The sequence below is a fragment of the Crocodylus porosus genome, unplaced genomic scaffold (assembly GCF_001723895.1).
Source record: "Crocodylus porosus isolate Cpor-Errol unplaced genomic scaffold, CroPor_comp1, whole genome shotgun sequence".
NCBI classification, from domain to species: domain Eukaryota; kingdom Metazoa; phylum Chordata; order Crocodylia; family Crocodylidae; genus Crocodylus; species Crocodylus porosus.
Window position 1 is genome coordinate 2111928 of NW_017728938.1, and position 25594 is coordinate 2137521.

The window sequence follows — 25594 nt, forward strand, 5'->3', positions numbered from 1 at the left end:
ATACGCAAATCACTGCAGCAACTGATAGTGCCCCCTACTTCAGGAACTCTCAAACCCTACCTACTTCAGCTGCTGCTGTCTCTTCCCCCAACCGTGATTCCCCCTTGCCACTGAGCGCTACAAGGGGAATTAGCACAATCATTAGCAGGGGGAATCATCAGAGGCAGTTGAAGTAGTGGGGCTTGAGAGCTGCTGACTTAATCATGGTCAGTGGTGAATCCACAAGATTTGTGAAATGCTGGGTTAGGGGTAGAGAGAGAAAGAGAAAAGGACAGAAAAAGAAACAGAAAGAGTGAGAAAGAGAGGCAGGCTAACACACAAGTACACGGATTAAATATAAAAAAAAATAAAATAAAAAAAAAAAATCAACCAACCAAAACTTAAATCATAAAAATAATAATGGCTAAAATAAAACAAAGAAGAAGAATAACAAAAAACATGCAAATTTTCACAGGCTTTCAAATTAGTTGGCTGCTACAGAACTATCACTCAATACATAGAAAGCATATAAAGCAGCAGTTCAACCTCATCTCCCCTGCACCTTTTTTTTTTTTTTTTTGAAACTTTGTTTTAGCTTGAGGCTTTTTTGATGCAAGATCTAAGTATTGAACCTTGACATACCTGGGTAGACTCCCAGGAACACAGTTAAGCTTTGGTTTTTACACACGGGTGTCCATTTCCATTCATTATTTCTAAGATTATCATCATTCATTTTTAGTAGCAGAAGTGTTGCTGGTTTCTGGTCCCTGATGCTCATTCTCAGTGCCAGCTAGGGATTTCAGGGTCAAAGGGCATGTGAAAGGGCAACCAAAACAGGAAAGTGCCTACTTACACTTCACCTGGAGAATCTGGTCACTGAGGTTTGCTTGGATGTAGTAGATACTGTAGGGTGGCAAAACCAGCCCCAGGCTGTGGAAGGGAAGGAAACAGAGAGAACATTTCTAATGAGGCTGTACAAGTATCCACAAGGAAGGAAATCCTGGCCACAGTGAACTCAGAGACAGAACTCCCTTTGACTCTACTGGGGCTGGACTTCACCCTAAACACTATTCTAGACACCAGCCTCTGGGGCTGAGCCATTTGAAGCTAGTAGGCATTTTGTCTTTTGAGGAGGAAAAGCACTTAGCAGGGAATAAGGCACAGGCTCTGCTCTTGTACTGACAACCTGTGCTGTTAAGTATAGGGACATCTGGCACAGCTGGTTTCAGCCCTTGTTTAATTAGCACATCAGCTCTTCAGCTAATTGGACCAAGAGATCTAAGGTAGTTCCTTCTCTCCCAGACGCCACACCCAGATCCCATTCTAGGGACACAGGAATCCAGGTCCGTTTTTTGCTTCCATACTCCAAGGGACCTACTTAGCTTCCCCATTCCTAGCAGCTGCAGAGAGATCCAGGAGGATATTTCTATGCTCTTTTAGAATGGCATCTGGCCATGCTCTAGCTGTGTTTTATACTTTACCTCCCAAGTGACATCCTCCTTTCCTTTGGACTGGACACCACTACTTGCATGGGCAGAACTTGTAGACATGATATATAAATGCAATTGTTTGTGGACTGGGACTCCCATGGATCAGGAGCTGAAAGGGCTGCACAGAAATGAGGCACATTTCTTTGACCCATCCTTCTGCCCCTTAGCCAGGGGCTGGAAGTTTGGCAAGGTTAGAGACCACGACTTGCTATGAACCTTGCTGCAGGTGAACAGACTGCTACCTAACTAGCAGTCTTTCCTGGATGCACCAATGATACATCCCTCCCCAACACAGCAAACAGAGAGGCCTTCGATACAACATCAGAGTAGCAAATGCATTTAAAACAAAGTGGGAGCTGTCAAAAAGGAGTACTGGAACAGAATAGTCTTGTGGCTAATGCATGAGGGTAAAAGTCAGGATTCCTGGCTCTTAAACAGACTTTTTAGTCTCTCACCTGGTGTGTGCCTCAGTTGCCCTATCTGCAAAATGGGAAGAACCAGACTGACCTGCCTCATAAGATGATTATTTCATTTGTGGCTGTAAAGCTATTTGTGGTGTTTGGACAGAGGATGAAAGGAAGGTCAGGAATTTAGGATTATTATTAATAATATTGCAATATGGTGTGACGGGGGGAGAGGGTGGTGAGCAGTGACTGCCCTCAGCTGCCACCAGCAGCATCAGCAGTGCTTCTTTCAGGGGGTACACTGACATTCTCAGGAGGTGCACGTGCACCTGCGTGCACCCCCTATGCATTGCCAATGAACAGCCCTAACCTAGTGTGGCCCCTGTACCCTCTACCCACTGCAGAAGTCTGACAGCACCAGCACACTTACAGGATGGGGGAGGATGTTCTTAGCAGCACAGCAGTGGAAAGGGATCTTAGAGTCACTATTGACACCAAGATGAACATGAGTTGTTAATGTGACAAAGCAATCAGTAATGCTAACCAAACTTTACCATGCATTTGCAGGTGCATGACTTCATAGACTCATATATTCATAGACATTCAGGCTGGAAGGGACCCTGGAGGATCATCGAGTCTAGCCCCCTGCCCCAGGGGCAGAAGTCAGCAGGGATCATAGGATCCCAGCAAGATAAGCATCCAAATATGTCTTGAAGGCATTTGAGGTGGGTGCTTGAACTACCTTCGACAGTCTATTCCAAACCTTGGGGATCGGACAGTAAAGTTCTTCCTTATGCCCAGCCTGAACCAGTCTTGGAGGAGTTTATGACTCTTCAATCTTGTCATCCCTTGGGGCACTCTGGTGAACAGACGTTCCCCCAGATCCTGGTGAACACCCCGATAAACGTACAGGTGGCCACCAGATTGCCTGAGCCTGCGCTTTTCCAGGCTAAAGAGTCCCACCGCTCTCAGCCTCTTATAAGGTCTGTTTTCCTGACCTCTGATCATGCACGTGGCTGTCCTCTGCTTCTCCACATCCTTTTTGAATTCTGGAGCCCAAAACTGGACGCAGTACTCCAGCTGTGCCCTCACCAAGGCTGAGTACAACAGGAGAATGATGTCCCGGGATTTGCTTGAGAAGCATCTATGGATGCAGGTCAGAGTTTTGCTCGCTTTACTAGCCACAGCATCACACTGAAGGCTCATGTTCATCTTGTGGTCAATCATGACCCCCAAGTCCCTTTCATCTGTAGTGCTAACCAGCGTAGCGCTGCCAAGCCTATAAGCATGCTGCGGGTTTTTCTTCCCAAGGAGGAGAACCTTGCATTTTTCAGTGTTGAACACCATCAGGTTCTCATCCGCTGACTTCATGAGCCTGTCAAGACCTGCCTGACAAGCAGGTCCAGGGAGGTGATAGGTGATGCTTCCCCCCTATGCAGCATTGGTCAGGCTGCAACTGGAGTACTGTGTCCAGTTTTGGCCACCACACTTCAAGAGGGATGTCGACAACCTCAGGAGGTTTCAGAGGAGAGCCACTTGTATGGCTGGGGGTCTGCAGGCAAAGCCCTGTGAGGAGAGATTAAAAGCCCTAGATCTCTTTAGCCTCTACAAGAGAAGGCTGACAGGTGATCTTATGGCTACCTACTAATTCATTGGGGGTGGTGGTAGGAAGGGAGGTGCCAGCAAGGAATAGGAGATGCTCTTTTTACCAGGGCACCCCTTGCAGTAACTAGCAACAACGGCCACAAACTGAGAGACAGCAGATTTAGGTTAGACATCAAGAAGAACTTCTTTATGGTATGGGTTGCCAGAATCTGGAATGGGCTTCCAAGGGAGGTGGTGCTCTCCCCTACCCCGGAGGTCTTTAAGAGGAGGCTAGATATGCACCTGGCTGGCTTTCCTGCCCATGACGGGGTTGGACTCGATGATCTACTGAGGTCCCTTCCGAACCAAACATCTATGAATCTATGAATGTTGGGGCTACTGCCTGGCTGTGGTCTGCTGTCACCTTGGACCTGCAGTCTCAGGTCTGCATGCCTGCCAGACCCAGACAGGGACCGCATGGCAACCTGGGTATGAGCACTGCAGCAGAGCCTCCTGCATCTCTGGGCCAGCTGTCAGTGGGCCATGGCTGCACAGCTGGCCTTCATGCGGCACTGCTGTCATGTTTGCTTATGCCCCTGCTCCACCATCTGGGCAGCTGTTGCCCAGAAGATGTGCTCATTGCGGTGGCCTACTTTGAACTGTCAAAGCGTGTCTTCCTGGCCCCATTTGGCCAAGAGGTCAGCCACCTTATCTACCCTCCAGTTAGGTCCCCAGTACTGGCCTTGGGCAGGTTCCTCTGCCTGGGTCCACTGCTTGCCTCACTAGCAGAGATTCTGGTGTTCCTGTTTAAAAACTGCAAATTCTCTGGTAAAAAAAAAGTCACAAATTCTGTCATTAAAATACCCCAAATCTGTATTCTTCTGTGATTAAAATGAAACACTACTATATACAGAAAGATCAGTAGGGCAATGTTTTACTGATATATTTACTATTTTAAAGCAATCTGGGAGCCTACCAATGCCTTTACCATCATAATAAAATGAATTCTAAATATCTATACACTTTGGTGTTTGTTTTTGGTTTTTTTATCATAGAAAAATCAGAGATGCCCCTGCCCCCTTCACTCACCAGGCATGAGGCACTGAGCAGCACTGATATGCCAGTGAACTGCCCCTGCCCTTGCCCCTCATTCCTGACCCGCAGCCCCTGCTTGCCCCAACTAGCTCCCTCCTGGCAGCAGCTCCATCCCAGCACCAGGACTTGAGTCCAACTGCAGCTGTCCCACCTGCTGCTTTGTGGTGCTGAGCAGTGCCAGCCCTTACTGTTCTGCTCCCTGTCCCCAGGCTGTAGCGATCCCCATGCTGTTCCTGAGAAGCCATCGACTGGGACTTACGGACTGTGCAGGAGGAAGTCTTCCAAGTTGGCCTCCTCCTGCACAGGCCGCTCTAGTTGGGCAGGGGGACTCTAAGCCTGGCTCTGAGAGCCTCTCCTACCCAAAGCTCTCCCCCATCCCTGACCCCCATCTCTCTCTCTCACACACCCCCCCCTCCTGCCACCTCCACGCCTCCCCACAGCCCATCACACCCCCCAAGGGGTTTCTGGGACCAGAACCACCCCAGGCTGGGGCCACATGCTCCAGCACTGGTGTGGACATGGGCCTGAGCTGGAGAGCAGCAGTTGCCCCTCCAGCCATGGCTCCTGGCAGCAGGTCCCATCCTGTCTTGTGGCTGGGCATGCAGGGTGTGAGATTTGTCGGGGGGATGTGAGATTTGTGTGGGGGTGGGGTTTGTGGGGGACCTTGTGGTTTGTGGGAGTGATGTTTATGGGTGGAGTGTGGGGCTTATGCAGGGGCTTGGGGCATGCTGGTGGCGGCCAGGGGTGATCATGGACCACCTGCAGGCGCTGCCAAACTGTAGGCAGGAGTCATGCACCACTGGGCCGAGCCAGCTCTTGCCTGCAAGTGCCCTGTGTGCTGTCAGACCGAGCTGGCTCCATGGTGGCAGAAACCAGTCCATTCTCAAGATGTGCAGCTCCTGCCTGCGGTGCTGGGAGCCCTGGGTGGCAGCAAGAGCCAGTGTGGTCTTGTTTGAAGGTGTGTGCCAGTAGGCTGGGCCAGCTCCGGAGTGCCATGTGCAACCCCGGGTCTCAGGTGATGCTGTGCACAGCCACAGGGCCGTGCCTGCAGTGGGTCATGAGTGCCCCAATGGCCCAGCTGGCTGGGGTGGGGGGATGCTATGCACTGTGCAGAGGGGACCTACCCCTCCTAAACAGTCCCCCCACCTACACGCACTCCATACACAGTCCTTCCACCCCTACATTCCTACTGACTGGGGACAGAGCCTGGGTCCAAGCCACCGCTGCCAGCCTTGCCCTGCTTCTATTCCCTACCAAATTTCCTGATATCAAATTTACAGTCCATGCTACCTCCTGCAGCATCTTAAACTGCTTTGAGATGCTGCAACAGGCACATGCTCACTCGTCTGAACGCAGCCACTGTGTCCATTGAAGAGCTGCTGTATCAAGAAGTGCTATGACAGTAACTCAGTACTAATGGACTGTCTCTACTAGGATTACCAAGATGAAGCAGCAGCACAATGAGATTTCATTTCAGAGACTGTACTTCTCTGTGTTCTTTAGTAGAAATAACAATGTTCTCCTACTAGGTCTCTAGTTTTGTCAATGAGACATCAGATGCCTATATTTGGATTATCACTAAATAATGGTATTGTCACAGTGCACTCAGATGCCCTGTGCCTGAGAGCAGAGACTGCTCTGGGGAGACCCCTAGTGGCAGAAAGGGGGAGGCTCAGCTGCCAGTCACCAGGGCTGCACAGGTGCTGGTTGCCAGGGCAACTGGTAAAACCAGCTGACCAGGAAGGGGCAGGGCTTATCCCTTCTTAAGCCCAGGTAGGAGGCCAGTCCCTCCCCAGCAGCTGTGGGAGTAGGGACTCAGCTTGGACAGACAGCGGGGAGGACTCTGGCGTTGAGAGCATCCCCCAGTCACTGCTGAGGTTGGGGAGCCCTCCTTCCCCCCCGCTCCCTCACTCTCTAGTAGGGAGTAGATTTTTGTTTGACCAGACGGTCTAGTTTTTTATGTTGTAGCCCAGGGGCTTTATGTTTTATGTTTACCGTTTTGACCAGAGGACTGGGTGAGGCTATTAGGGGTGGAGGAGGCCTCATAGGAGCTCCATGGTAGTGTGGGGTCTCCTGGTGCCAGAGAGGGCGCAGCTTTGTTTGGGGGCATATTGGCCCCAGCCCCAAGAGAGAAGGGGGTGGCGAGGAGCCCCGAGAGAGAAGGGGGCAGCGAGGAGCCCCAGAGTGAGCGAGAGAGGGGGCAGTGAGGAGCCCCAGGAGTAAAGAGGAGGGGCAGAACATAACAAGGCCCAGGTCAAATCATGTCAACTCCATCTGCGAGGCTTGGGCTGCAGTGTAGGGGAGGAAAAGGAGCCGCAGGTAGCGCCCCCTGTCACTGGGGCATGAAAAAATGGGCAGCCTCCCGCTGATTACAACCATCTTCTAATCAAGTAAGATCAAGGCATGGCAGGCGAGTAAGCAGGCAGCTGGCCCATTACAGGAGGGCGGGGCCACTCCCAGAAAGGCTTCGATATTGATACTCCTGTCACAGCTATATACATATTTCTCTTTTTTGATCTAAAGAAAATTGGCGTATAAGACCCTTAAATTATAACTTTAAAAATATCAAAATATCTTTAAAACTTGCCCTTTTCTTACCAAGCATTTCAAATAGCAAGGATCATTGACCTAAAAGTGCTTTCAGGCAATTGCATCCTTACCTCTTGGAGAATTACTAGAACGATGATAAATGGGTGAGAAGTTTTAAAGAATCAATAACTGAGAATTAACTAAATGCTATAAGAAATCTTGATATATTCTATTGTTCTCTGGTATAAGTGCCTGACCTCAACACTATTTATTACAAGTGCTTGCAAGGCTGCATTTTGTGTTCAGTACATGCCTAAGACATCTGTTGTATCTATCCTTGATTGATGAACTGTTGATTATAGACTCCTGTGGCTCCTGCCAACATAATCAACGGCTGGTTGGTTAAGAATATCAAGTGTCCTGATTTAAAACAAGGTCAAAGTTTACCTGAAAAGAACCAAGCATTAAAAATGGATAGTGATGCTCCCTAGACCTCCTCCAAACTAGACATTGGGCCACTGAGGACTACTCACTAGGCACATCCAGATGAGCGTGGTTGTGCAGTATGTGGCGCCACAAATAAGTTTACAGTGTCACATACCACACAGCCTGGTGTTCTCCGCACTACAAGGGCAAGCTGCCTGAGTGTGAGCTGCGCTGTTCCCCCCCGAGGGGTTTTCTGACACCTGGCTTTCTAGGGGTCAAAAAACAAAACAAAAAAAGAACGCTCAGGCAACATACACTGTTGAAAAGTGGAGCTAAGCCATCCGGAGCTGCACTGTGACTGCCAGCCAGGCTCTGCCTGGCAAGATGGCCATGGTTGCGGCCCCAGGAGGCCCCAGGTAAGGCTGCTGGGGCCAGCACAGTGGTGGTCCCAGCCTCCCTTACTACCCCTGGGGTAACTTGCTACATGCCATAGCGTGCATGGCATGGGCGTTTCCCAGGGACAAGTAGCTGCAGTACAAGGTGCGCTGCTGCTAGCTGTTCCCAGGGAACCATATGTCCATGCACATCTGGACATGCCCACTGAATACAATGATCCAACCAGCTATGTATCCACCTTTCAGTACTTTCATCTAGTCTATATTTCCTTATCTTGATAAGAATGTTGTTGGAGACAGTGTCCAAAGTCTTGCTAAATTCAAGGTATATTACATCCACTGCTCACTCTTCATCCACAGAACCTGTCACTTTATCACAGAAGGAATTGGACTGGTCAGGCATGACTTGCTCTTGGTGAATCCATGCTGGCTGTTCTTGATGATTACACTGTTCTCCTCTAGGTGCTTCACAGTGGCTTCCTTGAGGACCTGCTTCATGACCGTTCCAAGTATAGAGGTCAGACTGACTAGTCTATAGTTTCCAGAATCTCCTTTCTCCTTTTTAAAGAGGGGCACTAAATCTGTTCTTTTCCAGTCATCCAGGACCTCACCCAACCTCCACAAGTTCGCAAAAAGTATAGCTAGTGAAACTACCCCAGTCAATTCCTTCAGAATTCTTCAGTGCATCCCATCGAGCTCTGCTGAGTGGAAAGCATCTAGCTTCTCTAAGTAATCCCTAACCTGTTCTGCTATTACTCTAGGTTGTTTGTCTCCTTCCCTCTCTCTGCTACCAACTATACTCATTAGCTGCTAGCTGCCCCTACTTGTGAAAACTGAAGTAAAAAACGCATTAGATACTTCAGCCTTCTCTGTATCTTCTGTGATGAGATTGCCTTCCCAGCTGCATCTCAAATTGTGCCTTGTACTTCCTAATTTTCTCCCTGCATGCCCATGTGATAGTCTAATACTCTTTCCTAGTGCTATGACCAAATATTCACCTTTTATAGGATTCGGTTTTGAGTTTCAACTCCTTGAAGAGAGAACTGTTTAGCTAAGCTGGTCTCCTATTGCATTTCTCATTCTTCCATCTCATTCTTCCATCTCTTGTGCCCTTAAGAGAGCCTTCTTAAAGTACAGGCAGCTCTCCTGGACTCTTTTTTGCCTAAGACCTGCATCCCAAGGGATCCTGCTCACCAGGTCCCCGAGTTTGTTAAAGTTTGCTTTCCTGAAGTCCAAAGTCCTTATTCTGCTGCCCTCTATCCTTCTTCCCCTTAAAATTTTGAATGCTACCATTTCAGGGCCACTGTAACCCAAGTTACCTTCCACCTCCACATACTCACACAATTCCTCCCTGTTGAAATGGATGACATCAAGCTGTCCCTTCTTGAAGCTGAGACTCTGTGTGGTTTCACTAGTTCAGGAGATGTCATGGATACCAAGGGAGACATGAATCATGCCTAAGACTTCTGGAAATCCCTAGGGAATAGCTATATGTGCAATGAACCTGTCTAGCCATGAGATGGCAGCCTACCCCAAGGCAGATTGTATTCCCAAAAGCCATGGAGGTCCCTAGAAACTGTAAAACTGAAGTGGCAGCTGGCTTTCTAATCTGAGCATTTGCTGCTCCCATTGACTTCAGCAGCAATGGCTTTGGGAAAATGGCACCCCTAAAAGGGAGACACTGGTTCTGAATGTTCTGTGCCACCATGATGCCAGAGGGCTACTTGCTACTGAATTCTGGGACCTGACATCAGGTAACCTGATTTCCCTTTCTCCTATATAATTACAGCCACAAAGATGTGGTACTAGGTGGGAATATGGCTGTCTCCACCAGGATGTGATCAAGGAAAAGGACAATGTTCAGCAAATGTTCATGCTGGAATGCTAGGAACATGCCAAAGTTAACACGGATCCCACTACAATCCTCACGCTGCCTGCCTCAGAGTCCCTAACTACTATATCACATCATATTCTTCAAATAGTATATTTTATGACCACTTTTTCCTACAATACCCATGCGTAGGGCCATGAGGAGCTTCCCTCATTCACTTCAGAACTTACATGGCTTACCATTAGAGAACGTTATTGAGCTATCTTGTATTAGATTAAAAGACTGCAAGTGTTGTGATCAGACACTCATAAATGCTACGCACACATGAAGACAGCTCATGTTGGACGTGCAGTCTCGACTTTGGCATTTCCTGACCTTTCACTTCTTAATTGTGCATCCATGATAATGTCTTAAAGACATTTTTCTGTGATGTTTCCTAGTGTGTATCTATTTATTTTAAAAAGAAAGACACTCTACAATCCAGAACAATCTACACAGGCCATATGTTTTAAAGCCTTGATACAGTATGAATTACTTTTTAAAGACAGAGAATGTCTCCTGCACAGCAACTATTATTATTACTGTAGTGCCTACAAGTCCTAGTCATGAATGGGGATCTGACTGTGCTAAGTGTGGTGCAAGTACCCTGTGACAAAGAGCTTACAATCAAAGCATAAGACAAAAGACAACAGTTGAATGCAGACAGTAACAGGAGTCCATGAAAAATATTGGCCGGTGTGATTGGGCAGTAGTTTTAGCACACTGACAACCTAACCACTGTTTAGTGTTCTGTAGGCATCATGGCAAAAGGGAGTTTTAATGATCTAAAGAACGGAGATGTGATTTTGGGGCTGTTTACAGGAAGCTCCTTCCATTCCATGGTCAAGATGAGAGAAAGTATGAAAGTGCTCATTTGAAAATTCAACATAGGATGGTGGGGGCAGGCAACAGGGGCTGACAGGAGGTGGGAGTCAGCATCCTGATCTTGAACTAGAAGTGATGGGTAGGGTGAGATTAGGCCATAAAAGGATTTGAATGCAAAAAACTCACTTATGCTTAATGAGCTGAAGAAGAGGGAGCTTGCAGTAGGATTCAGAAAGAGGGTAATGCAGCCTACCTCCCCTGTCATGACTGGGTAGAACCCTGTGGCCAGGGCTCCAATGAGATGAGACCATATTTGGGGAACCCATGGGCTGGATGGTAGCAGAATGCTATGGCCCATATACCTGAAAATGTCCACTGAAAAGAGCCCTTTGAAGGAGAGGCCCAGCTGGAGAAGAGGTTTTTGCTTTAGTACAGCTCTTGCCTCAATCCACACAGGTGCAGTACACAGCTAAGGCAGTTCCACATACCACATGGGGCTTCCCTCTGCTGTTCCCTTAGCACACTTACTGGAAGAACTCAGGTAAAGTGCATAGTGTGATTTTCAGAGACAACATGGTTACACCAGAACTGATCATCACTGGGCAATGCACAAGGCAACTGCATTTACTTTGGTAAATGTATTTACTTGCACACTGCACACACCTGTACCCCAAAAACTAGCCATCTAGAACTGGAGTGCACATGTTGAGCAAAGATGATTTCTGTGCTGGAATGGAGGCATGCTGGTGTTATAATGGCTTCTGGCAGCTGTGCTGCTTTCTCTCCCCTTCTGGTTCACATGAAGGAAGGGCAGTGTCTGCTTCCCAGGTCACTGACTGTCCTTGCAAACTCTGCAGTTCAGACTTTAACCTGACATAACCACTGCCAAGTTGACAGCAGCTTTTGGCTGAACTGAGCAAGCAAAAGTTGATGCTAATTTGGCAGTGGTTGTGACAGGGTTAAACATGAGCTGTGGAGTTTGCAAGGGCCGAGTGAGCAATACTGATGATGAGCAAAGTTTGCTGCCTGCTCCATCCTGCCTTCCCAGAACATGGGGCTTGTCTTATCTGGGGGGGGGGGTGTAGTCTGTGAGAAAGTACGCATTTTATAACTGGGAAGAGGCATGTTTTCTCTAACTGGGAAGCGGGTTATTTCTATAACCAGAAAAAAGGGGATTCTCCATTTCTCATTCTTAAAATCAGCAGAATGACTTTTGCTCAAACCAAGAAGCTAGAATGGACACAAGTGGGCAACCTGAACTAGGGGTGTTACCCTAATACATCAAAGCTGTACATGGGTCATAGTTCTCATAAAGACACCAACTAAGCTCTTTAAGGCAGAATCCCATGTTTATGGGCAATGCCCTGTAAAACAGAGACCCCGTCAAACTGAGGCTCATGAGTGACTGTGCAGTGTGGATTACCAACTGAACAGCCTGTAATAGTAATGAATTAGATCTCAGTAAGGCAGTTGTCTCATCCCATTTTACATACAGACAGCTGAATCACAAAGAGGTGAAAGCCAATTTTTATAAATCCACGGGCCTATGTTTCAATCCCCATCCCCCTGCCCTGTGTTTTTTCTATATTTGTACAGCATTATGCACAAAGGAGCTTCAATACATACTGGATCCTTTGAGCGGAGCATCATGTCAGTATTTACTGGGAATGTATATAAGCATTGAAATATTTGTTCAGGCTCCAAAATGACAGTGGCCTGATTCTCTGAAGTGCCAGGTTTGGTGAGTGCCCTGTACTTCTGGACATCAGTTCACTTTAGTTGGGCATCTGTAGTTGAGCAGCTATAAGTCAGACAGCCATGCCTGAAAATCAGGCCTGCAAGACTCACCTGAAGCTATCTGTGAGTTGGAAGAAGAGGCTTCCTGATTTCTAGCCCTGTGCTTTAGCCAGAAGATACTTCTCTGCTTCCTCAGTGGGTCTCCAGCCACCCATCTGGAATGTGAGTGTCTGGCTGCATTTTCCTACTGAAATTTTAAGCCTGAAGTTAGCCCTCCCCTCCCCCAAGCCAGTTGCATACTGCTTACCTGTAATTAGTGCTTTTGATGGGGGCCCAGGTATAGGTCCTGAATACTTCATCAATGTATCTCTAGAATTCCAAAGAAGACAAGAGTCAGGACTCAGGAGGAGATTCTGAAAGGACACCCGGGCTGCTTGTGGCTCCACAGACAGGAGAGCATCAGGACCCCAATGCCAGAGTTCAGACTCTGGACTCTGAGTGAAATAGGCATTGCTGACAGGGGAGTGCCAGAGCCCCAGTGGCAGACCTGCTGCTTGTTCCAGGCTCTGAGTGCTTTGGGAAACACTGAGCTGTGGCTGTTTTCCTGAAATCATGTTGATTTAACCCCTGGATAACAGCAGCCCCTTGTCCTTCACCCCTAATCCACATCCTTCTCTACCTCCTCATGGATTGTAGTCAGTCATTACCTCATCCAGGGATTTGATTAGGGTTTTGATGAATCTTTGCCCCTCATTTCCATCAATCATACTTTTCCGGATCTAGGGAACAGGAAGGGAGGAATCTGAGCCTTGACACACAACACCATTCTATGCTTTGAGAAACTGAGCCAAGTGCACATAGCATATGCCCTGACTGGGTAATTCACAGCTAACCCTGGGTTACAGACCATTTCAGTGCCCAGTATGTCCTGGCTAAGTGCTCTATGCATACAGTGGGAGGTGGTGCCAAATATGCCCAGTCAGAAAAGCAATAGAGAGGGCAGAAGAGACAACTGGGCACACGATAGGCCTGGGGAGATGCTGTGGGATCTAAGGACAAAAGGTTGGGTGCTTATGGGCTGTGTGCCCGGGGTAAGAATGGCCCTGAGGTGAAGAGAGGAAAAGAAACAATTTATAGTATGCAAAATTGTTGTCAGCACCGAGGCCTGACTTCACCTTTCTGCATGGGACTGAGGGCAGACTTCCTGTTCTGCTGGGTACTGAAAGCCCAACCCACAGGCCTGATCCCCCACTTCCTACACAGGTGTCAGCAGAGCAGTTAAGGACTGTACTTCTCTTCCATCTGTAAAGGTGCCTACCAAGGCACAGCAGGGCAATACTAACAGAGGCAACCTACATGAAGTGTGCCTTGCTGCTGCCCCTGCTGTGCTTGTCTTGGACAAAGACAGCTCCATCTCCACAGGCCCCTTCACCAATACTAAACCTCTAAGAGTCAGCCTTTAAGGCTGCTTTTGCCTATGAAACATCAATTGCTGGTCTGGGTGCACCAAGGAGCCCCTTCCCCTAGGAGGCATAGCTCACCTCCTCCTTGTACTCATCCTCCAGCTCAGCATCCAGGAAATCCAGTGTTACCGGTTCTCGGAAATTGATAATCTTAAAGAAGAGATGAAGGGAGGAAGAGGCTAGTGAGAATCCAAGGTTCTTGGACATAAATTACCTCAGCCAGGTCCTGGTGGCAGAGTTCAGCCAAACCCACCCAAACTTTCCTGCAAGTAGAGGCCTGAGTTTGTCCATTCATCACAGAGTAGTGTCTGCCCCTGTAAGGCAACTGAATTGGTCAGTGAGTGCCCTGGAGGCACTGTGGGTATTGGCCTGGATGGCAGCAGCTTACAAGAGGCTTTTGCCAGTAAAAACTGTGGCTGTTTGCCTTCCACAGCACTTTTAGTATCACGCCCCATGGGGCTATGTAGACATTAATGTATCAGTGCTCCCCACAGTTGGGAGGAGCAGGGGGGCTTGTTCTCACCTAATTTTTACAGAGGGGGAGACAGCAGCTGGGAGCCTTTTAACAGCTTTTTTCCTCCTGATAGTAACACAGATTAGATCAATGCCAGCAGTGAGTGCTGAGAGTGGAAACACAGGTCTGGTCCTGCTTGCCTTTTTAGGGGATTCCAACTCATGAGGGCTGCACAAACGGGGGACAGGGGCTGGAGGCAGTGAGGGCTTCACAGGGGCTCCCAGGGCCAGAGTTTTGCCTGCAGGTTCTTTATTGCTGACAATGCACAAGATGGAAAAAGCCAACCTTGACTCTGGTGTCAGGACAAGTGTACCAAGCTTGCAGATCAAAGGTAAAGGCTTTCTCTGTAACTAGGGAATACTGGTCACTGAAATCCTGGAGAAACTTTTAAGCATGAAGGCCTTCTGTGCAGTTCTGGTTCAGAAGAGCTCTGACTACATGCTGGTTCTTGAAGGGCTGACAGCAAGCGGACCAGGGCACAATCTTGTTTGCTGGTCAGCACTTCTTTCCAAGCCAGACAAAAACTGACCAATGCTAACCAAGAGGATTCATGGTGAACTATCTGTCACCCCAGTGCCCAGGTCAGCAAGGCCTCAATGCTGGGGGCTGAACTGAGAAGGTCACGATGCATCTGTTTCAAGAGCAAGCTACTTGTAGCAAAAGCTGTGTGCCTGTCATCTCTGTGATCCTGTATCCAGTTCCAGAAACAGGCCCTGAGGAAAGGAGGGTCAGGATACAGGGCAGGGGACGTGCACCCACTGGGATGCTGAGTTATTCCTACAGACAAAAATGGCTTGGTTAGAAATAGTGCATGGGTGGGAGGAACATGGGGCAGTAACACCACACTGCCACAGAGCAACTCTGTGAGCAAGTGAGCGGCAGAGGCATGTCCCAGGAGGGCCAGCACAAGTGGCCTGGCTATGACACTGGCACAAGGCAATCTCTTTCAGGAACCGAGTGTGGGTTGAGAGATTTTCTCCCTGATCTGGCCTCATTAGATCCTATGGAGTTTAGCCCAGAACTGTTTGCCAGCTGCAGTGTGACAGGGCACAGGGAAGGGGTCCTGCAGGTGAAGTGAAAAAGAAGAACTGGAGACTTTCAGCTCCAGTTAGGCCCTTGGGCAACCTGGGAACTCGTGTACACACTTTAAGGACAGAAGAATCAGAGGAAGCAGCTCTGGAACCTGAGCCCCCTCACAACAAAGCCATGGGTCTGAGGCTCTTCTGGCAAAAGGAGTTCGCTTGGGTGACAACTTTCTGAGTTTGTCCAGGCACACCAAGGATTCCTGCCAGGTCTCCGTGGCACCACACACACGCATGCACCCATCCCATGAAATAGCCAGCTGCCCTGTAGATGGCACTAGGTTGGGCATGAGGGCAGGTACCATATTTCTCTGAGTGTTTGTGCAGCCAGAGAGATCCAGACATAACAAAACAGACTTCCACCGGGGCAAAATCTTTTCCTTTCAGCACTATATTTATGATACCTGGCTCCACCTCAAAATATTCCCTACAGTTCAGGGGCATTCACTAACACCTGGGGTGGTGGTCCTGGCCCCTTCTAGACCCAGAAGCTTTGGGTCCAGATCTAGTCTTCCCCAGACACATGATAATGCCACTTCCACCCTGCATTTTGGTCCATCTCTGAAAATGGGAGAATCCTGCAGCTTGCCAGACCCAAGCCAAACACCCTGGTGAGACCAAACACCCCAGTCTATTGCTCACTGTGTTGAGCAGGGACAGGAAGACACAACTCAAACCAAATGGCACATGAGAGCAAAGGGGCTGAATGCACCTTACAGCCCTGCTGAGTGGAATGGGACAGAAGTGAGTGAATAAATTCCACCATGCCGCTTGTCCATCTCTGCCACTTATCAGCTGCCTATTAATAACACTGATGAACTGAGCGAGACGTTTCTGCCAATGGAACATATTTCACCTTGATCACTGCCATTTCTCAGAGCCTAATTCCTGGCTTGCCTCTTAATGATGAATCTCTCCGATTAGTTCCAAAGCGGGGAGCCTGTTTCCCCCGCCCCACCCTATGGTGACTGTGGCAACTCCCAGAGATAAATGATCCCACTCACATCTTCTGGCTTAATATCCCCAGGAAGTCATATTTCATAAAGGGGTTTGGCTAATGCCTCTGCGTTCCTGTCAGTAGGGGACCAGGGACATATACATCACAGCCCAGAGATGAGGCAATTAACGTCCGGCATGTGACAGACTCAGCGCTGAATGCTAGCAGTGGGTTTAGGAGTGAGGAATAATTAACTGGGGAGTAAATTCATTCTAGCTTGGCTGGAGAGCATGTCCCCTGGATCAGCCTTTATCTCCATGTTTGAATGGCAGAGCTGTGCAGATGCAATCATGAGGAGTGTGGGAATGCATAGGCAGAGGGGAAAGGCAGAGAAGTGAGGGAAAACATACTGGTACCATCCTAGCTTTTGCAGACAGGAACACCCTCATGCTCACATATGCCCTGGGGGGCACATGCACTCACTGCCATCAACAGACTGTAATCTAGCTGCCTAGCTCCTGAGTACAGTATCTAGAAGGTGGCACCAGCAGAGCACAGGAAGCCATTGCCACTCACCTGCTTTGCCCAACCTCCCTGGCTAACCAGGGCAATCTACCTGCCAGGGTGGGGGCACTGGAAATCCAAATTCCTGGTTTGCTCAGATACTGACCTGCCACAGGACTCAAGTAGGTCTCTTCATGACACTGGGGCCTGCAGTGCAGTGCAGGCCAGGCAATTGAGAACCATTGTGATGCCCCCTCAAGACTGCCTCATTCCTGCCAGGCTCTCTCTCTCTCTCCCCTGTCTCTCAAGGTCCCGTCTTGCTTTCTCGCCTACCACTTCTTGATGGAAACTTAATGAAAGGGAGGCTTCCCTCAGAGAACGACAAGTCTAAGGTGCTCCCCCTTCCTCAACAGTTGACCTTTAAGCCCTCAAGGCAAGCAGTCTGAAATTGTGACTTCCAACTGCCACCATAGTCATGCCCATGCCTCAAAGATGTCCCAAATCCAGTGGGACACTTGTCCCCAAAGCCACCGGGCCACTTTGGGCCTTTACTCCCTTGTTGGAGCTCTGGCCTTACTGACTTCCACCTCTCTACTCTAACTAGCAAGACTGGCTTCTGGGCTCCAACTCCTTGTTTCACCCTCCGGGGCCTTTAGCTTAGCTCTTCTCAGACTCTGGACGCTCTGGCCCCAAGCTCTGCCCCTCCTCAGGCTCTGGGCCTCCCTGGCCCATGTCTGTGCCTTGAACTTGACCACCAGGAGGGCTCAAGGCAATCATGTGCCACTCAGGCACTAATGGGACCTGCAAGCTACTCATTTCTAGTCCCACCCAAAATACTGGCTGCCTACTACACTTCTTCCAGACCCTGAACCAGGTCCCTCCAGAAGCTCCCAAAGCTCCCTGCCAGGCAGTCACCAGTAGCACCCATCTCATAGCAAGAGCTCCTTACCCTGCTGCTACCCAGGTCTAACTCCTGCTCTAACTCTAGTTCTGACTTATATACTACTAAAGCCCTGCCCCTTTCTGGTCATATGCCTCCCCTGTCAGCTGACTTGACCACAAGGCTTTCCTTAACCCCCACTCTGCTGCCTGGCTGTGCTACAAACACCCTGTTTTTAAAGGGGCCAGGCCACTTTCCAGTAACAGGGCAAGGGATCCCTGTTACACCAAGGGATCCCAGAGGAACTATGCTCATGGGAAGCTGGATTTACTGTGGCTGTACTTGAACTACATGAGACCCCGTGGGCAAGCTTGGGTGGGGCACAAGGAGTGTCAACTGTGAGTATAAATACCTTTGATCACAATTTTATTGGGGATCCCCACTGTTTGATGAAACAGGTTAGACTACCTATCCAATGGGACGGCTGGAAAATGACTGTTGGGACCGGGATGGTTATCCCAGGCACAGCCCTTCACTGAGTGGCTGGCCTGGCCAGGATTGCTGAGTATTTCACATGTTCCCCATCCCAACTTGTCTTCTCCCATGACCCCTCTCCTGTGTCCATCCCACTAGCTCTAAAAGCCGTGAGCCAGATTCTCAGCTGGTGGGAACTGGAGTCTGTTCCATGCCTGGCTGGCAACGGTGGAAAGAAAATCCCCTGCTCCTACCTGGGGTTGCAGGTTGGGGTGCAGCAGGACATATCCATTCAAGTCGATGGCAAAGACATAGCCGTTTGCCCCTAACTGTAAGGAAACAAAGAGAGGAGTTACAGCATGGAAGGAAAAACATTGCAGAGCTCAGAAAAGAGAGGCCATGGCTTCTATAGTCACAGCCCCAGGGCAATGCCCTGTGTGGCTGATCCAAGCCCAGCCCTCACCTCTTCTGGGTCTATTACTAATAGATGGAGAATTTTCCCCCACCACCACCAGCATCACCCCAGTCTGTTCCTCACTCTTCCAGGGCTGACCCCATCCACTTTTACTTGGTAGATAAGAAAATCCAGCTCTGATTCTTATTCCGCAAAGGGTTGGCACCCAGAGATCCTTTTCAGGGCCACAAAACCCCAGTCCTGGGTCTTCCCCCTGGTTGAAGGAATCTGCCTTCTCCCTTACAACAGGCTTGTCAGATAACACTTTCTGTCTGGGGGAGTCAGGGTGAAATCCCAGGCTGGACTGATGGACCTGACATGGGGGCTAGGACAGCCCCATTATCCTGCCACCCTGGGAAGGATCCATGCCCATCTGACTGGAGTAGCCTTCCCAACTTGCCCTGCTGAGTGCTTGAGAGTTTGGTGCACATATGTCCAGGCACTATTGACTTTCTAACTTGTTATAAACAATCCTGCCTCACAGTAGTGAGAGGATGTTTGCAGTTGTAGAGAATAATGAACAGTCAGAGATTGGTGTGCACTCTCTGTTTTACTCTCTCTCTCTCCTCCCCACCCCCCAGACAAAGCTACTGGGCCCCAGCTAGAGATCTGGTTTGCATTCTTCAGAAGGCACCCTGCTTTCCTACAACACAAGCTGCCTGAAACCATTCTTCCTAGCATCTTTCCAGCAGTCAGGATGTGGTTCAAGTGATGCAAAAAGGTACAAGGGAGCCTGGGAGAGCTTCATGTTCAGCTGTTTTTGTGGCTCACATTTCCCTTCCATCAACATCAAGGGAAAGGAAAGAAATGACTGTTTCTCCTCTCTCCCTCTTGTTGCCACTTGTGCCGGTTCACAGGGGATGGCCTGACAGCATGGTTTCTAAGGGACTTCTCTTAACAGGGCTGGCTTTCCCACGCACGTTGTAACGTGGCGTCAGCTTCTTGATGTCATTCAGAGCCACATCAATTCCCATCACGCCCAGAATAAGCTGGTTCTGGAAAGAGAGAAACAAAGGCAGGAAGGCATTATGGGCAGGACTGAGGTTTGAGCTCAGGGCACCCAGCCTGGGCTTAGCCTGAAATGTGAGTGTTATAGGTGCCATGCCAGTCCCCTGAAGTGTGCAGAAGAGTCCCTCATGGTCAGACACATGCTCTCCTCCCTGCCAGCCTCCTTCTCTTCTGCACACTAGTGCTCTGGATTCAGAGGCAGTTCAGTGGATCAGCCAAATGAGCCTGCTTGGTTTCCACAGATACTTTTGCTCAGATCTCAGAGCCTAAGGACCCAGCCCCCAAAGGACTGTGGGAAACAACCTCCAAGGCTGAGACAGCAATAGCACCTTAGGAAAACCACAGATGTGGTTTCAAGTCTCAGAGCCAAGGGAGGGACAGAGGACAGGCTGGATCTTAGGGGCCTGGGACCTCTGTGGTTCAGTGAGGAAAGCAAGACATGCTCAATTCCAAATGCTAACATCTTTTCATCCCAGAAATGTAGTTTATTTCCTCTTTCTCATCATTTCCCCCCAGAAAACACTCCCTTCATCTTCCATCTCAAGGCACCTTTATTCAGAAGGGTCTCATAGTGTTTTATGGCTTCAGTAGATTATTCAGAGTGAACACCTGCCCCACAACTCTAATATGCAGCCAGCTCTGGGGTAGAACTTAGCAACTCTTACTCATGCACAGCAACACTAAGGACAGGAGTGGAAAAAGACTGTATTTAAACTGCAAGGGAAATTTTGTGTAGGCAGATTACATGTGTTGTGATGAAATATAGGCATAACGACCACAAATTTATGGAGAATGCCACAGCCTCTTAAACAAGAGATCAGCAAAGAGTGATGCTGTCCGTGACTTGGAGCCCATACATTAACTAAGAAGACAAGACAGGACACAACAGGAAGTCAAACTGACAGGGTCTCCTTAAGGAAGGGTGTTTAATGCCCTTGGAGAGATGCTGAAAATGAAACTCTTATTAGAGAAACCATTAGCTGAAGCCGGACTTGGTCTGTAAATCCTGCTTACTAGTTCATCAAGCCAGGTCACTTAATGAAGAGCAGAGTGCTCACTCAGGTTTTCATGGCTCACTTTGGCATTTACTTTCAAGCTGTTTATCAAAGAAGCCGCAGCACAAAACTACCAACCCCAGCACCGTCCTTGTGCTGGGACTTCACCCCAGAACAGTAGCTGAGCTATGCAAGCCCCACTACTTAATTCATGCCTGGTCTTTCCTTCTTACCTGGAAGAAGCACACAGGATGGCAGCCTTCTCAACCAAGGTGACAATTGCGATAATAAAAGGCAAACAGAATGTCCTATCTGTGGGTTTTCTGCCCCTTGTTCTAATTGTTCTCCAGAGGATCACCTGGGCCTTGGTGGGGAGGTGGCATTTTAGCTATTATGCTACACAAGGAATAATTGGACAAAAGCTAATGCAGCTGGCTCCCTGGGGTCAGAGCTGGACCAGGACCCCAACATCCAGACCCAGCCTTTGATTTGTGCTCATTATGGAGGTGGTCTGAGATATGAAGGCTGGATCCATGGATGAACTTCCCCAAGCCCTGGAGAGCAACATAGTGGGGAATGTATGATGACCAGACCCAGAGTTGCAATTTCATCCATTACAGAGACAGAAGCCAGATAGATTTTGGATCCAGACCTGATTTCCTCAAGCTGAGTTCCACCTTTTGGTTCCAGGCACATTTACAACTAGAACACACTCAATTCTTCCTCTGTCCTTGCTAGAAGTGCTGCTTTCCTGCGTTTCCTTTCACAACACCCTGATGCCTGCATCTGCTTTCTTCTTTGGTGCAGTACCATCATGGCAAACTACCAAACTGTCAGGTGCTCTGCAAGGCAAGAGCCTGGCTTCCTGACACATATACTGCTGGTTGCTTGCCCCTCTGGGAAACAGCTCACTGGTTCCTTAGAACTGCACCCCCACTCCAAATGCAGGATCAGACCTCCACAGCAGCAGTGATCCATACAGATATGGTGGGTAAGAAGAGAATGAGATAGCACAGAGGAAGGACCTGCAACACACACTTAAGTATGCTCTGGCCATTCCCAGCAAGTGGGGGAATGGAATTAGGCATCACTAGGGTTTGTCAGTCAATGCTAACTTACTTCTCTACTCACACTTCTGTGTTCCAACTGAGTGGCCCCTTGGCCTCTGCCTGAATTCACCCCCACAGGTCCCTTTTAGAGTCCTATGTCTCCCTTGGAGCCCTGTGAACTGTTGTCTCAGTTCTATTTATACTGTGGCAAATTTCCAGAAGCTAAGGGCTTTACACTTCTCATTGCATCCTGTAACATGGCTGCAGGGCAGGACTTGGATCCTCTTGTTCTGAATGGGGGTTTCTTTGCTTCATACCCCCTCAACTTGGAGGGGGCAAGGCTGGAGGTGGCTGGCCCCTGCATGTGTGCTGAGGGCAAGCAGGCAGACTCCCACGTACTGGGAGAGGCAGGCTTCATTTTCCCTCCCTATCTTTTCCTGTGTCACCATGGTCCTTCTTCCAGTGGTTGTTCTTGCCCAGGCCACATTCTGCCCTTGGTTGCATGTGGTGACACGGCATTGCTGGGAATAGCTCAAATATTATCTAAGTGAGCAAGGACCTGTGGATCAGTGATGCATGCCTCAGAGCCTGGTTACAAACTAGCTGGGACTCCTGCTTGCAGCCAAACCAGGCTGTCCCAACCCACTACTGCACAGATAGCTCCATTAAGTGCTGGCAGGTTGGCAAAGCAACATCTATTGCACAGCTTTCATTCTGTGATCCAGTACTGATCAGGGAAACAGCAGGTGCAGACAAGGAAGTCCAGAAGGGAGGGGGAAGGTAAATACTCATTTAGCAATCTCCAACATCTGCTCTTCTCATCTGCTCCAAAATCCTCATCTGCAAACAGGCCCCAAAGAGGATTATGAGCTACTGCATCCTTCTCTACACCCTTCCCTCCCACAAGCCCCACAGCCCCTCACTGCAGAGGGCTTTAAGCTTTCCCTCTCTACATCCATTCCTCCACAGCAGCTTTCCTTTACATGCATTTGGGTTCTCTACCCACTGGGGTGAACACAATGTCTTCTAGCTTCCCCAGCAGATCATCTTCATGTGGTTTAGAAGGGCAGAGCCAGCCCAGACTCCATTTACCAGCTCACATTTTTATCATTGCTTTTCTTCTTCAGTGCACCAGGGATTAAAAATTAAGCAAGTAGCAAGCTCTATGCCTGTATCAAAGAGAGGCTCCTTTGCTTTAAGGGCTCTTTTAAATTTTGTCTGGAAGCCACCCCTGCTCCCTACAGACCTTCACAAGAGAAAACCCCATGATAACAGTGACAAGAACTCAACCCATAGGGGCAAGTAATTGGGGAGGTGGGGAGTGGGGAAAGAATACTACCTCCTACTTGGAGCTACTTTGCAGCCACATGTGAAGATCAATATTTCACCCTCAGGCAGGCTGGCTGGCCACAATACTATAACCAGAGATGTTTTGGTACAGGGTAATAACCATCACATTGCACCAATATTCTCCAGCTTCTGGTACAAAGCACCACAGCCTCAGCTGAACTGGTTAGCATCATCAGGCACCCCTGCATATCCTCTCCCAGAACTCACCAAGCAGTGAGTAGATGGAGAAATCAAAGGAATCCCTCCACACATGACAACGCTATCCGCTTACCCAGCTGCTTTGATCTAAAGATCACAAAGTGTTTTATCAACAGTAATTAATTAAGCCTCTTATACTCCCCCTTCACAAGGTAAGAATACAAAGGGATCTTGCTATAAGCAAAGGATCCCCTCCAGGGAGGAATACAGCAGCTGTTCAGCAGAATACCATATCTAATTGGAACTGGTAAATTAGTGAGGTTGAATGGGAATCTGGCCAGAAGAACAAGGCAAACAGCATTCTATTTCCACAGAGTATGGTGGCATTTCTAAAGGGTTAAGACATGGGTACTACATCTCAGCCAAAAGTGGGTATATTAGACAGCAAACTCCAGCATGGAAAATGGGGATCTGCCATCCTGCTACTGACCCAGAAGTTACCTCTCAGGTCTGCTTAGCTTGGGAGAAAGGGTCGGAGTTTCAGTAACAAGGGATCAATGTTAAAACCTTCCCCAGAAAGACCCATTTCTCCCCACCTACTGAGGGACCAGCAGGGGTCAGAAAACTGACAGAGAACAAATAAGGATTTAATCTACCACATGAAGCACTGAAGCAATCACCTGTGAAAAGACAGCTTCTGTGAAAGCAAAGCCAGGGAGAGGTTCCTTTTCCTTGGAAAACCACCCGGAGAAAGCAGTGCAAAAACCCAGTCTCTCCTAGGCACAATCAGCTGAGCTGCATGACTGCCTAGGCTGCTATAGCACTGTATGTGGGTTAGGCCCCCAGAAGAAAGTAAAGCAATGATCCCATTCTGCAGAGGGTAAGCTGAGGCACACAAGAGGGGAAGTGATCTACTCCACAAAGCAAAGCCAGTATGTAAATCCAGTTCTTATAAGCACCAGCCAAGCCCCCTAATCTCAAGGCCACACTTCTACCATAGAGGAGCAAAGCAAACACAAGGGAACAAGCTCTTACTCACATTCCAGTGCATGTAGCACACAATATCTAGTCTTGCCAGGTGACAATTCTACTGGAGAAGTCATCTAGAACAGTGGTTTTCAAACTGGGATACGCAATCTAAAGCTGTGTTGTACATACTGAGCCCGGGGGTCTCTGCTCCTATCAGGAGTGTAATGGCTTCAGTGAAGTTCCTCCTGATTTACAAAGGTGTAAGGCAGTGTAGAATCAGGCCCTTGAAATGGGATGGAAGATGATGATGTTTTGTACCTTTCTGTTGCTGCTGCTGTCCTCTGTGAGGTTGAATACTGGCAGGGTGCCAGTCACCACCAAACCCAGCCCCTGGACAGAGACCAGAACAAAAGAAAATTAGATCTTCAAGCTGTCAGACATGCTGATCTCTCTCAGACACTTCACTGCCCTTCTCTCTTGTATTCCTGGACTAAGCTGGGTGTTTATCTTGTGCTGGGGCTGGGGCCAGCAAAATGGGGTTGGAGAGTCACAATATTGAGGTCTTAGGTCCTACTGGGCAGCTTCAGCCCTGCCACTGTAGCTTAGCTTAGGATGACTTCCCTAGCCACACCTCACGCTGGGACTTTGAGGCTGGATCTCAGGGCTAATGGCATTCTCTTTCCAATACCAACCCAGTGGCTATCAACTTCTTTGACATTTCAGCAGCCTGCCTGGATGGGTTATGGGGACTTTAAGGCCTGACAGCAGGTACACAGGCTCCCACAACCCTCCCAAAGGGATAGTCCATCTTCCTGACTGTGGGTGTTGAAAGGATTATTAAACTCACTACATTCCTCCTTACTGAAAAATTAAATTGAATGTGCATTAAGTAATTACAAAGCAAGCAGTATTGCTCTGCAAGCAAGCTTCACCAGCAGGGGCACTGTGGGAGAGACAGGCATCTTGGGATAGTGCTTAGCTCAGTTCTCCTTACCAGAGCATCTTGATAAACATTGGTCCATTGAACCTGCTTGGCCTTATTTCCTGCCAGGACCATGGGTCTCCCCAGCACATCCAGATACTCCTGCAGGACAAATAAGGAGATATCAACTATGAGATGAAGGAATTCACAACTGCTGCCAGATAGCTGGGCGCACAGCTTGGGGAAGGAACAGGCACCCTCACATGGAGTCAGCGCTCCCTGGGAGAGGAGGCTCCTGTGTTTTACAACCCAATCTGCATAGCATTTCCTCAGTCAGGGGAAAGCCTGGGGCCCGGGCTCAGCAAAGATCACCTAACCTACTGCAGTGATCCTGCACCACCACCACACCTGCCCTGGACAGGAGTGGAGAGATATGTGGGGCTTTGTGCTCTAAGTTTCATAGCCATGGCATCACTCGTCATTCGTCTCAGGCTATGGGCTCTGCTCCAGTCAGAGACCAC

At 48.8% G+C, this 25594-nt stretch overlaps 1 protein-coding gene across 4 annotated transcripts in view; it reads right to left on the reverse strand.

Moving 5' to 3' along the window:
- The window catches only part of CACNA2D2 (calcium voltage-gated channel auxiliary subunit alpha2delta 2), a 721727-nt gene that overhangs the window by 30707 nt on the left and 665426 nt on the right, over positions 1-25594 (reverse strand). For all 4 annotated transcript variants that reach the window (XM_019547467.1, XM_019547466.1, XM_019547465.1 and 1 more), the window contains 8 exons: positions 25146-25235; positions 24470-24541; positions 19563-19637; positions 18443-18517; positions 13876-13947; positions 13042-13113; positions 12642-12703; positions 833-909 (listed from right to left, as the gene is read on the reverse strand). In XM_019547467.1, the coding sequence (XP_019403012.1) occupies positions 833-909; positions 12642-12703; positions 13042-13113; positions 13876-13947; positions 18443-18517; positions 19563-19637; positions 24470-24541; positions 25146-25235 (595 nt within the window). The remainder of the gene's footprint in view (positions 1-832; positions 910-12641; positions 12704-13041; positions 13114-13875; positions 13948-18442; positions 18518-19562; positions 19638-24469; positions 24542-25145; positions 25236-25594) is intronic.